The 16,846-nt window shown below is 57.2% G+C and overlaps 6 protein-coding genes across 6 annotated transcripts; 3 read left to right on the top strand and 3 right to left on the bottom strand.

Moving 5' to 3' along the window:
* Positions 1-380: 380 nt before the first annotated feature.
* On the bottom strand, positions 381-2,291 carry BKCO1_600089 (snf5-domain-containing protein; the record flags this gene model as incomplete). Its single annotated transcript, XM_020277962.1, has 4 exons — positions 381-479; positions 543-627; positions 687-1,874; positions 1,927-2,291. 4 exons carry the CDS (start codon positions 2,289-2,291, stop codon positions 381-383), a joined length of 1,737 nt encoding a protein of 578 aa, XP_020133743.1.
* A 1,210-nt stretch (positions 2,292-3,501) lies between these two features.
* On the top strand, positions 3,502-4,581 carry BKCO1_600090 (lytic polysaccharide monooxygenase; the record flags this gene model as incomplete). Its single annotated transcript, XM_020277964.1, has 1 exon — positions 3,502-4,581. The coding sequence occupies one exon, from the start codon at positions 3,502-3,504 to the stop codon at positions 4,579-4,581; it is 1,080 nt and encodes a 359-aa protein (XP_020133851.1).
* Positions 4,582-5,477: 896 nt separating this feature from the next.
* On the top strand, positions 5,478-7,373 carry BKCO1_600091 (uncharacterized protein; the record flags this gene model as incomplete). The annotated part of the gene is made up of 1 exon (XM_020277965.1): positions 5,478-7,373. The coding sequence occupies one exon, from the start codon at positions 5,478-5,480 to the stop codon at positions 7,371-7,373; it is 1,896 nt and encodes a 631-aa protein (XP_020133850.1).
* Positions 7,374-7,829: 456 nt separating this feature from the next.
* On the top strand, positions 7,830-10,382 carry BKCO1_600092 (het-c domain protein; the record flags this gene model as incomplete). Its single annotated transcript, XM_020277966.1, has 4 exons — positions 7,830-8,196; positions 8,245-8,279; positions 8,339-8,429; positions 8,476-10,382. 4 exons carry the CDS (start codon positions 7,830-7,832, stop codon positions 10,380-10,382), a joined length of 2,400 nt encoding a protein of 799 aa, XP_020133849.1.
* Positions 10,383-11,000: 618 nt separating this feature from the next.
* Positions 11,001-11,672, bottom strand: BKCO1_600093 (mitochondrial carrier protein pet8 protein; the record flags this gene model as incomplete). The annotated part of the gene is made up of 3 exons (XM_020277967.1): positions 11,001-11,093; positions 11,160-11,272; positions 11,561-11,672. The coding sequence occupies 3 exons, from the start codon at positions 11,670-11,672 to the stop codon at positions 11,001-11,003; spliced, it is 318 nt and encodes a 105-aa protein (XP_020133848.1).
* A 1,703-nt stretch (positions 11,673-13,375) lies between these two features.
* On the bottom strand, positions 13,376-14,045 carry BKCO1_600094 (uncharacterized protein; the record flags this gene model as incomplete). Its single annotated transcript, XM_020277968.1, has 2 exons — positions 13,376-13,675; positions 13,776-14,045. The coding sequence occupies 2 exons, from the start codon at positions 14,043-14,045 to the stop codon at positions 13,376-13,378; spliced, it is 570 nt and encodes a 189-aa protein (XP_020133854.1).
* Positions 14,046-16,846: the final 2,801 nt, after the last annotated feature.

A 16,846-nucleotide genomic window follows, 5' to 3' on the forward strand; every position in this document is an offset into this window, starting at 1 on the left:
TCAAATCCCGTCCAGCTTCTGTGCCGACTCCGCTCCCATTTGACACCCAAATGCTTTCTGGTACGGCTCCGGCCGTCCTTGCCATACCTAATGACTCTCTCACTCTCACGAAAAAAAAAAAGATGATGATGATGCTTTTCCTTGAACCCCACCTGCGAAGGATGCGGAAGGAGATTCAAGATATGGCGCTAGCCGAAGAGCGTTGCAGCAGCGATAGCAGTGTCTTTCTTGAAGCAGGGAAAACACAAACGCCCCGACGCCTGATGAATCCGCGGGTGGAAACCACAAATGCCCGCGATCATCGAGCGTGTGAAAGGTGATACTTCATAAGCCTGGTCTAAAGTTAAGAAGACGAAAATGTCGGACGCCTGCGATGGTCATCACCGTCGCGCGTGAGCATCGTAGATAAATAGGTTGTGCGACCACGGGGGGAGCTTCTTGTCGCGCTCATATAAGTAGCCGCAGTTGTGGCATAGTGACTGCGGGGTACGCTAGTTAGTCTCCGGGATACGCCGATACATTTTGAAGCTTGGGTCACTCACTCTGGAACCGTTGGGGCCATCCCTCACAGCCCAAACCGCCGAACCATGTACCAGACAGTGCGAGCACCGCCAGTTCTGCCTTTCCCTGTGGACACGAAGATCATCAGCAAAACAGGCCTATACGTGGCACATAGTGTTGCTTACCATTCCTGCAGGCCTCCCCCTTGGCCACCGTATCCGCCTGTTGTATCTGGGCTGTCCCTATTCGGCGGACTCAAGCTCCGGAATCGTCTCTTCTTCTTGCTGCGCTCGCCCCTGCCCATGCGCTCATCAGGGTCCGGGTTCGCGAAGTAGTCGCTCTGCGGCATGCCACCTGACATGTTCGCCGTGCTCGAGAAGCGTGCAGTCTCGCGACGAAGGCGGCGGATCTGACGTTCACGGTCGCCCTCACGTTTCTCGATCTCCTCCTTGGAAAGAATTTCGACCTTTGGCTCCCACTCGTCCGCCAGATGCTCTGGATCATACCGCCACCCGGACTCAGCACCTTCGGCAGCCTCATTCTCAACCTCGCCGTAACCCACTAGGCCACCGTTTTCGCAGGCCTCCTTCTTAAGCCTCAAGACAGCTTCATAGATAGCGTGCGTCATGGCTGGCACCCATTCACCTCCCAGGCCAAGGTCGGCGCAGGTTTGTTTGGCGAATATCTCAGCGAAGCCGGGAGGGTGCAGTAATGACCACTCAAATTTGTCGCTGTAAAGACGATTGAGCATGTTGATGGTAAGGCTTATGATGCATCGATAGGTGTCGTCCGGGTTGTGAACGTCGTCTGAAGGAAGAGGTGTGGCGGTGGCGGTGATGCTGTTGCCGTTGGGGCCCACGGAAACCGGAGGAGTGCCATTCGTGGCAGCAGGGGTGGGCGCGAGTGTGCTGGCTGGTGCTGGTGTCGAGGATTGCTCGCGAGGTGTTGCCGGGGGCTGAGCGGATCGAGGCGCGGTTGTCGTCCCGTTGGTAGTGTTTGTAGAATGGAACAGTGGGTGCATTGCGACTCCAGCGTACTCCTCCAGCTGCTGGCGGATTTGGTTGGCAACCTGCGTGATGATTATTGGCTTCCTGTCGTTGGGGAAGTCCAACTCCTCCACGAACACCTTGGCGAACTGATCAGGCGTCGTCAGCGCCTCGTGCAGATTCCACAAGAAGGCATCTTTCAGTCTGAAGGCGGGCGTGACGTCGGGCTGCTTGTATGCAGGCAGGCTCTCGTCAATTCCAAAGTCGCGCGCGTTGTTCGGAGTGGGCAAGGGTGCTTCTGGGCGGAAGGGCTGAATGTCCAGGTCGATGCGGATGGGGATCAGGGTGAGCGGTAAGTGCGTCTGTATTTGAAGTTGCTTTTCCGTCCTGCAATCGAACGGTCAGTAGATCAGGAGCATGGAGAGGACATGACACATACAATGCGCGCTTGGGCTTGCCCATCCACTCTCTCCAAATGCCTTGTACCTCGACCGGCGCGGTGAGCTCCTTGCCCAGCTGCGAAGAGTCTTGGCCCAGCTTCGCCTGGGGATCATCTTGTTGTCTCAAGCTTCGCAGGCCGGTTGGCCTCCGTCGCGGCCCCTCGCTGTCCTCGAAATCGTCGTCGTCATAGCCATCTTCGGCGTAGTTGATGGCGGTGGTGCCTCGCTTGGTGGTCCGCGACGGGGGTAATTGGGTGAGCTGGGGGATGACGGGCTGCAGCATCGAGTTGCCATAGGTGCGGATGCGCGGAGCATAGCTGGATATGAAGGCCTGGGGCGGGTTGGCCTTCGCGGTGACGGACATGGCGCACAGGTGCTGAAGCGCGCGCTCTCGCAAAGATCAGTCGGGAACGCGAGGACGGCGGGATCAGGAAGCGTGCACCGCGCGACCGGCGAGAGGATGCGATGGGCGGCGAGGAATTAGTCGATCATGCGCCACAGGAAAGATCAAAGGCGGGCGGGGGGTGGGAAGGTCGAAGCAGCGATGCAGATGTTCGCGAACGCGCGCACCCGGCAGGACAAGGAACCCGCAATCGCGCCAAGGCCCCGGCCGCGTTTTTCGCTCAACACCACGCCAAGCATCCCCAGCCCCCAGCACTGCGGTCCAGCAAGCACCCGCCGCTTCGCCATGTGCCCGACCCGGCCGCCAGCTGTGCAGCGCCTGCGTTCTGCTGGCTTCGTCGAGCTTTCCTGCCCGTCCAGCTGCGCGTGAAAACGCGACCTGCTCCGATGTCGGCCCTTATTGAGACACAAATAAGTCGTCGATACCTCACCTAGCCCAGATGTCGACGCAACATGACAGCTCATATCGCTTCTTCGACACGATCCATCGGACGAGTACTCGAAATAGTGGTGGTTCGCAGTTGAAGCACCTCCCAAACCCAGATACCCAAGAACCCGGTACAGTAACCTTCAGGCAAGCACTTCAACTCTACTCTAACCATAGAATCTCTCAGAACTTTCTTGAGTAGAGATGTTTGACCTGTCAGCTCCAATCATAGGAGCCGCAGCCTTGAGACCACAGTGGATTACGAAAGAAATTGGCCTGCGGCAACTTTTTTGGTGGGCAGTTGAATCAAGTATTCCGGCGTAGACGTGGGATTAAATTTCCTTTTCAAGGGAAGATGCGAGTATCAAAACGTACAAATGCGCCCAGACATAGACAAATTTAGGTGGGTCTTTTGCCATTGTGGGTGAAGACACTTTGTGTTCACTCTCACTCGCATTGTGAGTGAACTTCCACTTTGGTCTAGAACAATAGGTGTGGCTTAAACACAGTACCCGCCCGGTCCATTGTCTTATTCAAAGCTTCGCTCACTCAATTGTCCTACAAAAAATGGTCTGTGCAGGCCTGCCATAAAACACAAACTTCTACTCGTTCGTCCTCCTCTTCTTCCTCCTCATACTTTTCAGACTCACCCACTGGCAGGACCAGATATTATTCTCTACTCATCGTTCAGTCAGTCACCTTCACCCATCGAACCGCTTCTACAACTGTAACAACGCCACTCAACATGAGGTCCCGTACGCTCGGCTTCGTCACCCTGGCCGGCACCATGATGGTGCCGATCGTCGACGCACACATGATCATGGCAAATCCAGTTCCCTACGGAGTCAGCACTCTGAACAACAGCCCTCTTTCTGGCGACTACCCTTGCAAGCAACGCTCAGGCGTCTACGATGTTAGTACGATGAACTTTATGGAAGTCGGCAAGCCTCAGACGCTCTCCTTCACCGGCACCGCTGTCCACGGCGGCGGCTCTTGCCAAATCAGCGTCTCGCTTGACAAGGAGCCGACCGTTTCGTCCGTCTTCAAGGTCGTCCATTCCATCGAGGGAGATTGCCCTGGCATCAACGGCGGGCCCGACACTTTCAACTTCCAGCTTCCCCCGGACTTCCCGAACGGCGAGTTCGCGCTGGCCTGGACGTGGTTCAACAAGATCGGAAACCGCGAGATGTACATGAACTGCGCGCCCATCACCGTGACTGGCGGCGCCGACAACAAGGACGCATACGACAAGCTTCCGGACATGCAGCTCGCCAACATCCCCCAGACCACCTGCAAGACCGCCGATAGCATGGTCCCCCTCTTTCCCAACCCGGGCGACTCCGTCGACAAGCGCGGTGGCGGACCTTTCGTGGACTTCCAAGGCGATTGCGGTGCTCCCTCCAAGCTGCAGCCGGTCATGGGCGGCAACTCGGATGGCAACTCGGGCGGCAGCGGTAGCTCGTCCTCGCAGCAGCCTCCTGCAATCACTTCCTCGGTCCCTTCACCGTCCCCCAGCTCCACGAACATGCCTGACGCAAGCGGAGCGGCGCCTGTGACCTCTCCAGCTGCCCATCCTTCTACGCCAGCCAACGGTGCTCCCGGTCCCGACACTCCAGCTCCTGCCGGATGCGGCGAGGATGGCACCATGGTCTGCAATGGCGTCAACCAGTTCGGCATCTGCAACTTCGGCAAGGTGATCTGGCAGGATGTTGCCGCCGGCACCAAGTGCGAAGATGGCAAGATCACCTTCGCGGACAAGAAGGACCGTCGCCTCATCGGCCGTAGTGTTGCCGGACGCATCAGCTACCGCGTCGCCATGGGTTGAGCGGAGCTGCTTACATGGATTGCCCAGGAGGCAGGGAGGTGCTAGGTCCCGTCAGATGCATTTTTCAGCCTCGGTTAGCATAGCGTAGACTTCCTTTGCTTTGCTGTCTTGGTTTTTCTCCTCAGTTTACGTTACCGATATAGAGGATTGGTTTCATTTTTCTTTGGCTTGCAAGCACTCTCATCGGAAGCCTAGTGTAATCTGAAACTCTGAAGTGTAGAAAGAAGTGACTTCAATCCGTACATCTCCAACACTGACTTCCTCAGGAATACGTCTTGTGCCGCATCGTAAACAGTGTGCTGTAAGAGTGAACTGTCATGTCTGGCTTGGATTAGTCAACCGGGTTGTTACGAATTATCTCCGGATTGCGCTAGATAGTGTCTGCTTTGTTGACATTCCAGCCGGGTCGCCTTTTGACAAAGCCGCATGACCACGATGGAGAGCCAAAATTGTCAAGCATAGTGGAGACGCATTCGGCACTTCCTCTTTGTTCGTTTTGCTTCTGTGATCTGAAGGATGCCCAAGTCCTCCGCACATAAAGTGTTGTAAGAGTGGTTTGGACGAAACGATGACTCGCCCCGAACAGCAATCCTTCCTCTTTCGCATCCATGACCGACGATTTTTCTCTATCTTGCTAGCCAATACCATCCTCCCGTATTGTGTTTTATGGCCGTTCTGTTGAACCGTCAGCTAACAATCGTCCAACGCCTGGCATTTCCCTCCAGAATCAGTTGCATCAGCAGCCGGATAAGTGATCCTGATCGCCGTTCCCCATGCAACACCTACAAATATCAGCTTACGACAACGGGAAACTTATGAACAGGGCATGAGTATTCATCCACCCGCGACACCGAACAGGATCATCCTGGCCAACAACTAGAGAAAAGAAAGCGGAGATGGGTAGCATTGCTACAAAGTCAGACGGTGAACTCAATGACATCAACGCTACGGAAGTGGTGGCAGCTTCCGAAAGCTCAGATGATCAATATGGAGCCCCCGAAATTGATGACGAGAACGTTGACGCAGGATCATCTTCCTCCTACGACGCTACGGAGTTGATGGCAGCTTCCGAAATCCCAAGGGATCGATATGAAGCCTCTGAGATTGACGACCAGGAGGTGGACGCAGAGTCTTCTTCATCCTATGGAAGAGGTCGTGAAAATCTCGATGGCCAAGCTTATCAAGCCGTGGAAAGCCGGGACATTGATTCGCTGGAGGATGATAGCGGCTCGGCACCATCTTCTGCGATTTCGGGAAAGGAATTGCTACTCTATCGGCTCAGGACGAGGGAGAAAAAGGGCAAAAATTACGGGCAGACTCGTAGACGTCTTCCATCGTCTAGACTGAATAGAAGCATCAGTGCCGACGACATGGAGGAGACCTCGCAGGAGCACGACGAAAGACCTCTTACTCCGTGTCCGGAGCCACCACGCCCTAATTCGGCGCCAACGGTCCATCAATCTGAAAGTGTATTTGACTGGAGTGACGACTCGAGTCAATCTGAAGACGAGGAGGATCTGTCCGAGATCGAGCAAGATCAGTCCGAAGACAATCAGCAGGAGAGCGTGGTACCTGGCCCAAATCCCGGGTTTCAAGCTAGAAACGACAAACATAAACCGGAGACCGGTTCTTTAAAGTTCCAAGACAAAGAGTTCAAAACCATCAAGAGTCCTAAGGAAGCCGATTTTTATCTGAACGAAGAGCGCGTTCACTTCCGAAACAGGGAGAGATACAATTGCGGCCATGATATCGACCACTACTCATGGGAGGGCTTCGACAAGCGTAAAGAGAACGTGGAAGACCTTGAATGGGAAGTGTCGGAACAAATATACGACAACCAGATGGAAGAATCACTTGATGCGGTAAAGAGATGGGGATCTTACCAACGGGAGATGCTAACAACTTGGTGGAAAGAAAAGATGTCATGGTGCATCACAAGAGACAGATGGGTCGACGAGAGGACAAAGTTGAAAGACGAGATCAAGCTACACAAGGCCAAGTTACACATGGCCGAGCATAGCAATCGGCGGCCAGAGACCGAGCTGGATCTCACCTTTGGGGAAGCAATCGCCGTCTCTCCCACTGCCCAGGACCCGCTAGAAACCTACAGGATGGATGGAGAGTCTTGGTGGATTTCTCCTGATTCTACCGAGCAAGTATCTAGCGAAGAATCATCACTAGGGGGCACGGCATTCAACGACAGCATGATACCAACTGGACTGGAGCAAGCCTCGGATTCCGGGCGGCCGTGTCGCTGCTGCGGAGCCGAGTATGGAAGTTGCAAATGTGCCAGCAATTACAGTCCAGAGGAAGTTGAAGATTTGAGGATGGAGAACCAAAAGCTGAAGTGGAGACTGGAGCAACAAAATCAGATGGAGCGGCTCAGGAAAGCGGCCAGAAATCAGCCGAGCAGCCGGAAATGGGAGCGGATTATTGGAGATGTGGCTGGCAAGATTGAAAGAATTCAGGTGGAGCTTCTCGCAAAGCGGATTCAGCTTCTTTCCATGGATGGAGCGCTTGCGCTTGAAGGAGGCGACGTGACGGTGTCTCTGTCCAACATCAGCACATCGATACTGCACAAGCCTTTCACGCGGACAGAAGAGCTTGGCGAAAGGGGAAGGGTCCGACGGGAGGTGGTGGAGCAGCTATCCAATAGCGTAGGAATCGAGTGTAGGGATGGATCGAGAGGAGAGTCGGGGGATAGGTGGACGTTGTATGACATGGAAAGGACGAGGCTGTTCTACGAGGACGCTACAGAGGAGCTAGTCGCTCGGGTTGAGCGTCGGGATTGATAGCAGCAATACGGATAATGTGGCATCGTTTCGGGCACAAGGAATGCGCGGCCTGCAGCGTGAGCGAGTGGATGGGGGCGGAGGGAGTGGCGAGGCTGTGCGCGTGCGCGTCTGTGGGCCGCGAAGCTGATGCGGTACCGATTGGTGTAGCTGAAGGGCTGTGGCGGTGGCTGGGTGCTGGGAATGGTGGCAGGATGAGGGTACAGGCGCAGGCGCAGGCGCGTAGACAGGCTCCAGGCGGCAGGCGGCAGGCGCTCCTTCTTCTGACATCATTCGCGGTCGGGATTCGGCACCTGCCCGAATGTCGCTTGACTCGCGCGCCCACCCCCAGCGCTCTACCTACCTACCCTATCCTACCTCCGTCTGCTGACACTTTTCACTGCCAACCTCCGCTGCCGTCAGCATATATCTTCCGTTATCGCCCGCTCCTGCTGGGCGAGCCCACCACCCGCCACCATGCCGTCCTTCAAGCTCGTCTTCCTGATCGCCGTCGCCCTGCTGCTGCTTTGCCCCGCGCCTGCCGCTGCCTTTGGCGCCGGCAACATCGCGAGCATCTCCACCATTGAGGGCAAGAACTGGCGCCATGGCGACATCGAGGACATGCTCAAGACCGTTGCCTGTCTCAAGGGCCACAAGTGGTCTTCCATGATGATCAAGCGCGTCTATTTTGGCAACTGGCTGCGCGACTATTCCCAGGCCGTCGACGTCGGCACTCTCAAGGGCGTCCAGGCCGACACCATTCGCATTCTCGTGTGGATCCTCGCCTTCATGTCCTTTGGCTACGCCACCAAGGAATTCGAGGTTACCCACGAGCGTCTCGGAGGTGAGCCGTCTGTTTTGCCCACTCTGCATCCTTACGCTGACCTTGCAGTCTATCGCCCCGAGGAGCATATTGATAATCCCAAGGTAAGGCCAGCGAAACTCTGATGCCAGTCCGGGGCCGTGTCTAATCCGCTGCCCAATAGGACTACGCAGACAACCAAGACGCTAGGCAATACGATTCGCGCCTGCGTGGACCTGTATCTCAGGACGAGCTAGCCATAGACCCCCAGACTGGTGAGCCTGTTTCTGTGGCATCCATTCTCTTCTCTAATCGTGGTAGGAATGAAAAACTACATCGCCAATGAGCGCGGCCCATGGGCAACGAGTGCTGGCTACATCAGGCATAGCTTTACTCGTGCCATCCACTATGGCCGCATGTACACCCACGGCACTGGCGGCGCTAAGGGCCGCGAGGAAGATCTCTGTGAAGCTCTCCGCTGCCTTGGTCAAGGCCTCCACTGTGTCGAGGATTTCGGTGCTCACACTAACTACACCGAGCTCGCTCTCCGCGAGTTGGGCTTCCACAATGTCTTCCCCCACACTGGTACCTCCACTCAACTCAATCTTCATGGGAAGCATGTCTTCCCACTCGTCACTGGTACCTTCGGCGGCGTCGATTTCCTGCACTCCGTCTTGGGCGAGGCCACGGATCACTTCACCCAATCCAACGTCGATACCTCGGAGATCGATGAGTTGAACGTCCAACTCGGAAATGCCTCCGGAACTTCGGGGAAGCGCTCTGGCAGCGGGGGTTCTGCTGGTGGAGATGTCGAAGCTTTGACTAGCCTCCTAAGCAAGATCCCTGGCACTGGCTCTCTCTGCAAAGAGGCTGCCCAGCTCAAGGCCTCATCAGACGCCCAGGCCGCTGAAAATGCCCGCATCAGCGGCGGTGGTCATAGCAGCTCTCGTGCTGACCCCACATTCTCGGCTCCTCCTGGATCGGTTGGAGGCCCTCCTGGCCCTGGCATCCCGGGTATGAGCCCTGATTTCGATCCCCAGTCTGTGGTTCCCAAGATCTATCCCATCCTGGAGTTCCGTGACAAGGTAGTCCGTGCTATCAGCAGCGTCATTTCCAAGATCCCAGGCCTCGAGGCTGTTGTTGAAAAAATCTCAGAGCGTGTGACTATGTTCGTTTTCGCTCTGCTGGCTCCATTCGTTCAACCTATCATTGCTGCTGCTTCAAAGCAGCTCAAGACCGGTTCGTCTGCGGTCATCGACGCCAGCGGCAAGCATCAGTACGAACCTTGGACCGACCCTTACTGCACCGATCCGACGCACTCCCTTTTATCCAAGGACCACTTTTCCAACGTCCTTAACGAGCCGGCTGGTCAGATCGCTTCTACCATCTTGCAGTACATTGCTCCACGTGTCATTTATGCCATGGACCATCCCAATGTGCCTGTGGACGAGGTGCTCAACGACGTTGTGCGTGTCTTCCATCACCCTGCAGCACGCGATCGTCATTGCGAGCTGCATCGCGACATGTACTCCGTTGTTGAGAAGTGGGTGCACTCCCGTTCTGATAGAGGCCATGGCCTCAACAACATTCTTAGCTCCGAATCTGTCCGTGCCGGCAAGAATCACACCGGCGAGCAGGGAGGACACGGGCACGGAGGCCATGGCCACGGTGGCCATGGAGGTCCCGCTGCTCACACTAGTTCGAGTAGTGGCAGTGGTGGCTTTGGCAACTTCGGTGGCCTGGCGAACCTTGGAGGTTCCGGAGGAGGGAGTTCAAGCAGCGGTGTTGGAGGTCTGCTCGGCAACATCGGAAAGTTGACTGGTGGGAGCAACCCGCTTAGCAGCTTCCTGGGTGGCAGTGGCGGAAAACGTGAAGTTGATTCGCCGCCACAGTCATACAGTCCTGGCCCTTCTCAAAACCAAGCCAACTTCCACCCCTACGGAGAACATTATTCTCAATCCCCTGGTCCGCATGGCTACCAGTATCAGCAGGAGGCGCCGTTGCCGCCCGGTCCACCGCAGGCCAACCCGGCAGATCCGTACGCCTTCCCAAGCCAGTATCAACAGGGCTGGCAAGATGGTGGACCACAAGGCGCGCCTTACGGTCAACAACCTCCCCCGCCTCACGGTGGCTATGGCGGTCCACCTCCGGGTCCGTACGGCCAGCAGGGGCAGTGGGGCCAGCAGCCGCCTCCCCCATCAGGAGGTTACTGGGGTGGCCAGTACTAGATTGCCTCTAGTCGGCATCCGCGGAAAGGAGTGAGTGACGGATACTTTGCTGGTTTGATATACCTGAGCTTTGGATAGGGAAAAGAAAAAAGTGGACTTGCAGACACGGTAGATACCCGGTAAGGCAACACAGCGACAAGTTGGGTTGCAGGTAAGGGTTTGGCGATTTGAGGCCGGATGGGTTTGTGGTTGGTTTTGGCGGCGACTTTGGCTTTTATCATTATGCATGCACTAGATAACGATTTACGCCTAATAGGTAGTCACAATCCTTTACCGCTATGTGGATGTTGCATGTGATATAAAAGCGTACAAAGCCTTTACGATACTCCAAACGTAATTTAGTAGGTAGACTAACTATGATTTAACACAATATTGGCCCCCAAGGTCGTACCATAGCTTTACGGACCGACATCACGGTTATGGATTCGAGTGGCGCAGGGCAAGCAATAACAACAATGTTTTTACATGTTCTCAATTCATGAAGTTGTTCTAACCCTCAATGCAGAACAGGCATAAAAATACTAGCTGTCAGCCATTTCGCGCCTTTTCCCGAAATTCATGGCGTTGGATTCGTCTGCCATATCGAAAGCCCTTCCTTGTTCAGACTTGTCCTAGAACTTATTTCTTCTGTTGGGCCAGCTTCTCTGTCTCCTTCTGCAGATTGCTGATAGTCTCTTCCGAAGCCTCGACCTCGCCGCGGTCTGCCTTGACCTGCAGGGAATTGGCGTTAGCGAATGGAGCTTTAGGGCTAGGATGAGCAGCATGGTGTGACCGTACAATTGACTCGCTGTCAGAGGCGAGCTCGTCCTTCCAGTGACCCTTGCCTTCCTTCGACTTCTTCAACGAGTCCTGCTTGTGCTCCTCGACCTCCTGGGGACGGCCCTCTTCGTCTGCATTTGTATATTCAAGTCAGCGCAGCTCTGTGCCTAGCCATCGCCCAGCTCTCCACTCGTGCTCAGCGAAACGCGAGTGCCGGCACCAGCAGCGACATTACTCAACAACCAAGGCGACAGGGCACTTCCAGGAACAACACTGCGGCCATGCGTATTCCATCCGCTGTTGAGCCCTCCGCGATTTGGTGAACTGCTGGAGAGCATGCCGCCGCTGCTTGTCGACCCCTTCTTCGCCTTACAGATGTAACGGGAACAAGGCTCCTTTGCCTCTAGAGGGTGTCTTACGAAGCTTTGTTTCCTTGCCGGAGAATCTCAGCGCCGACGTTTGGAAGCCCATGCGCTGGGCAGCGAAGATGGGGGTGCGCGGGACGCGGGCCAGACTCCGGAAGGCAGACATGGTGGTGTATGTTATCAGTCTTGGGGATGCGAATTAGATTTGGGGATGAGTGCGGCTGGTTTTTGAGATGGAAATTAGCGTAAAAGTTCCATTTAGATGTTCAATGACGATGAGGGCACGCATTGAGGATATAAGAGTGAGAAAGGGCCGGGTAGGGGGGGTGCAGAGGCGGGGAAGAGGGGAAGCTTCAGCTCAGCGTTGAGCCGAGCGCGCTGCGAGTCGACTGAAGCTCTTGCGCACGACGAAAGACGTACCTGGATGGCAGCTGTGGGAATTGGGGGGGTGGGGTGAGGGTGAAGGATTGATGTGGAGATTCGATGCAGGAGGCAGGTGGTACAGCTCTTGTAGGAAACGGGTGCCGTGTGTCTTCGGGCGCTGGGGAGCTTTCCCACATCGCATACATGTCGTCATCTCCATGGCCCGTGCACAGTGCTATTACGTTGCTCATCTCTCAAGCCTGCGAGTCGTCAATTCGTCACTCACATGGCCATCTCCACTCTCATGTCTCCCTTTCGGTTCTGGCAGCGGTCTTGTTGGTGTCGCTGGGGTGTTCACGCGGCAGCAGCACATGCAAGGGCATGGCCTGCAGGAGCTGCATCAAAACACCCGCTGGGCTCGTGGAATGTTTTGTTCCCACACGCAAGCCCCAGCTAGAAGGTGGTAGCAGATGACTGACTGTCGGTGCGTCTCCCCAGAAGCCGATCACGTAAGAAAGGGTCCTGCCAACGACAGGTCAGTGTCACTCGGAGCCAGGGATCGACTAGCTTGATCCGATAGATGCATTCGGTCTCTGAAAGTAATAGCGAGGGCTGTTGCACTGGTTGCCCTGTAATACAAACGAACGGCAGAGACCGCAAGAACGTATGGGAAGATGAGCCCATCCGACGCCAGCAGGCGAGAAGAAACGAGAAGAAGCTGATGCAGAAGAAAAGAAGCCATGATTTCGTCCCAGCGTACATGCGTCTTTGAATTGTGTATTCGTGAAAGAAGACGAATCAACAACAGAAGACCGGGAGCGGGCCGGTTGGACGAAAGACAATACGCTTTGTTCCTCTGCGTCGCAAAGGTAGATGATAGTAAAAGTGAGAAAAGAGCTAAAACGACATTCCCAACCGACACCGCCGCTAGATTTCTTGTGCATCAAAAACAAGGACTTTCGCCGTGGTATACCAGCAAGACCCAACCCGTTGCAAGACAACACCGTGACTACCGCCAAATCCAACCACCATGAGGTCCCGCTAACATAGGAAATGTGTCCCACTCTGCGCGGCAGATAGTTCAGACATCAGACCGCCCAGTCCGAAAAACACCTCTGTATGATTTTTCTTGATGAAAAAAGCCGAAAAACACCGTTGTACGCAACCCAAGCCGTAACGATGAAATGCCGTCAGAACGCTCAAGCCAACATGACAATGCTAGACGCGCGATCTATCGAAATGAAACGTTTTTGTCGTTGTTTTTCACCACATTGCAACGCCGTCGTCCAGGGTGTAAGGGGGTATTGGTATCCCCAGAGAAGTTGTCGTCGACCTTTGTACAAAGAGAACGTAGTAGCAAAATTATAAACGGATCCTCCGGGAGCGGCGGGTATTATAGCAATAGAGATCCGGAAGAGAAGGGAGAACACCCACCAGCCTCGACAACGCAGCACGCTGCAATGCGATCCGATAGAGCCGTGTCCAGCACTATACTGGCAAGCCCGTTCACCAGCGGCGCGGCATGAACTGCTGCTGCATCTGCCTTGCGGGCGACACGGACGGCGGAGGGCTGGCGACGTTGCGGGTGCTGGGGTCAACGATGGGGATCGCATTGCGAGTGCGCTGCGCCAACGGCTGGTGAAGCTTCGTCTGAGAGGGCTGGAAGCTGGCGGGGGTGAAGGAGCTGGATGCAGACGACAGGACGAAGCTGGGGGTGGGCTGAAGCTGGTGCTGCAGCGGCGACGAATCAGGGGACCCGCTCGACAGCGACGATCGGTCCGATCCGGAAGAGTGGATGGATTGCAGCTGTGCGGCAGCACATTAGCCATCAAAATTCATCGAAATCCCATCGCGCCGCGACAGCGCTGCGGCGCACAGCCTTGGGCTAGTACGCATGAGCACTTACATCGTCGTCAGTGAGCAGGTGGAAGGGGCAGAAGATCTCGTCGTCCTCGAGGTCGAAAGAGCGAGCAGCCTCAAAGTCGCGGCGGAAGGCCAGGATGGCGGGGGCCTCGACGACCTCCTTGGGGGTCCTCACGTTGCGGAACTGCTTGTGGTTGTGGGCAGCCTGCGAGCGAGGTTGTCTCCGGGGGCGGCCGCCGGGGTGGTGCTGCTGCGAGTGGTTCATGTGGATGTTGTGGTGGGGGGCACCGTAGTAGAAGTTGGAGGTAGACATGTTTGCGGGTCGTTGGCGATGCTAGGCGGCGAGCGCGGGGTGCTGATAAAATGCGTGGCTGTGGTGGAGAGAGCGGCGTGGTTCGAGAGCTGGCCTTGGTCACGGTTTGGGTCACCCGACGGTCGGGATGGGCAGCGGCACAACAAAGGCGAGACGAGACAAAGGGATGCGGTGGAACTCGCGTGCGCGTCGGAAAGCAATGCAAGCGCGGAGAATCGAAAGCGGAGGAGGGATGTTGTGGGTGTGGGAGCGGGAGCGGGCGAAGAAGCGTTAGATGAGAGGCTGGTATACAACAAGAAGGCGGCGGTCGGTGGGCGAGGGAGGGGCGTGGATGGCCGCTGCTGAAATGGGCTGCGCTGCGGCTGGCTTAGCGTGAGTGCGTGAGTCCGTGCGCGCCCAGGTGGCGAGCGTCGCTCTCGAGGCACCCTACGCCCCGCCCACGTCCGCTGCGCGTGCCCCGAGCCGCCGCCGCCGTGCTGCGCTGCGCCGCCGTCGTTCAGAAACCAGCGCCCACGGATCGAGCAATCTTCCAGAGCAGACCCCGGTGCCCAGGAACGCGAAGTGGACTGGCCATGCCCGTCTGGTGCGCCTAATGCAGGGCTGCCACCGCGGCCAATCATTATCGCGCCGGCACTGCCCCTCGGATCGAGTTGGCGTCAACGGACCTCGACGTAGCGCAGACCGCTCCTTTGCACCTCGTTCGCCAGACCCAGCCCCGTCCGTCCTGCACCCTGGTGTGCTGGGGTGCCATCTGATCAGTCCGCCGTTCCAGAAGCCCGCGCATGCGAGCAGCCCGAGTCCGTCTTGGGCAGCCGAAGCTCCACCGTCAGTGGCAGATGCTTTGCTGGCGCGCCCTGGCCTGGCATGGGCTCCCGCACATCCGCCCAGCGGCCCTGTCTGCGCCGCTTAGCTCAACCCTTTCGCCTGGCTGGCAGACACACTACAGCAGCCTTTGACCGCTGCGGCGTGGCTGCGTGCCAATAGCCACCGTCCGCGCGCAACACCAGGCTGCTTTGGCGCAGTCTTTTTTTGTCCGACAGCGCCCGAAGCGCCAGGTCGTTGCGCGGAAGGGGTTGACGTAAGCGCCCGCCCGCCGTGTTGCATGGGCGGGCCTGCGCCTATTTCCCCACGCTCCCAGCTGCCGTGCCAATCCTGCGCTGGCCCGAGGCGGCCGTCAAGGGGGCCAGCCACCAGCGCCTGCCTCGAGCAATGGTTGGTGGTGTGCACCCTTCTTCTCGGGGTGATCCGCCTGCTGTCGTGAATCAGGACTCCCCAACAGCCCTCGCCTGGGCGCCGGTTTGCCGCTTGGGGTGACCTACCAGCCTACCAGCTTGGCGATTGCGACAGCGGCCTGGGGTCCCTCGGTCCCTCCCTCCCACACTCCCGCCGGACCTCGATTCGTTGTGTCGCACTGCTCGACGTGGGTGGCCACCAGCTTGGATCACCCGTTGATGGCCCGATGGCTTGTGGCACTCGTCCCTACGCCCGGCTCGAGGTCTGGAGAATGCTGAATCCCCAGCCATGGCATATCGCCCGGCCTCTTGAAACCCCAACATGTGCCGGCTTTGTTTCAGCCCCAACGTTGTGAACGAGTGCATGAGAATGCGCACTCCGACCGACGAAGCCGGCTGCGGCAAAGAGACAAGGGACCCGGCCGGTGGAAACAGGCTGGGCTTGTACTTGTAGGGCAGCACGCGGCTCTGGCTCCTGTCTTCGCGCAGAGTTGCTCTCAGCGCCGCGACCGGTATCAACCGAGTTAAGAACGGCCATCAACCTCACTCCAAACGAGTTTCATGAGCGCATAGACTGTTTGGGGCGGCTCGCGATGGTGACGGCGGGCAGATTCGCGGCTCCTGGCCGTCTAGGTGCCCCCTGAAGGCTCACGAGACGGCCGTCGTCATCGAGCGTGAGGTGTTGTCGGCGGCGGCGATCTGCGAGGCCCATGACATCTTGGGCGCAGGTGAAAGCGCTGAGATCCAGCACGGTCGAGCTGCGCCTTCGCCGCGCCTCGTCATCGGGAGACGGCGATCAGCACGGCCTCTCCAAATGCTGGCGAAATTTCGGGAAGGCCAGTCGCTTCACCGGGCTTGCCGGCATATCATCACCGGGTCTCAGCCTTACCTCGGGGCGTCCAGGTTCGCACAAGGCGCTCGACTTCAATGGCGAGCCGCGCCGAGGGGACACCAGGCTCGCGGCTCTGCTGCAGCGGCGAGGCTGCGATGGTGGGGTTGCAGGACGAGTCCGAATGGCTCCCGCGATGTTCGCACAGGCATTGGGTTATGCATCGGCTAGAGCGGTTGATGAAATGGCCATGCAATATTATTGCCCCGTGGCGGGGAACGCTCATCTCCATCTCGCATCCGCGGGAGGCTCCGGTGTCGCTGGGGACACGGGAGCGAGATGAGGCGGGCTAGGCCGAATGCAGCGGCACCGGGTGTGTTCTAAAATTGGGAATGCAGAGCAGCGGGATGTGGGATCACCATGCGGTTCACTGCCTGCCGGCGCTCGAAACATCAACACCAAAAACTTCCCCGCCGCGAGAGCATCGCCATCTCTCGTACGCTCATGCGGGTGTGCGTCGCGCCAAGGCGCCGGTCAGATGCACGCTCTCGTCAGCCCACCCGCGGTTCGCAAAACTGCCGCAGGCGGCTAAGCCCCGCCCTGTCTGCAAGTTTGGTCACACCAATCCGTCTACGCGCCCGCCCAGCCGCTGTCGTTGGCCTCTGGACTTTGCGGAACACAGCCTGCCGCTGTGTCTCGATGCCGTGCGGCGGAGCTTCCACAGCCCGGAGCGTGCAGCG

This window comes from Diplodia corticola (genome assembly GCF_001883845.1).
Source record: "Diplodia corticola strain CBS 112549 chromosome Unknown scaffold6, whole genome shotgun sequence".
Lineage (NCBI taxonomy): Eukaryota > Fungi > Ascomycota > Dothideomycetes > Botryosphaeriales > Botryosphaeriaceae > Diplodia > Diplodia corticola.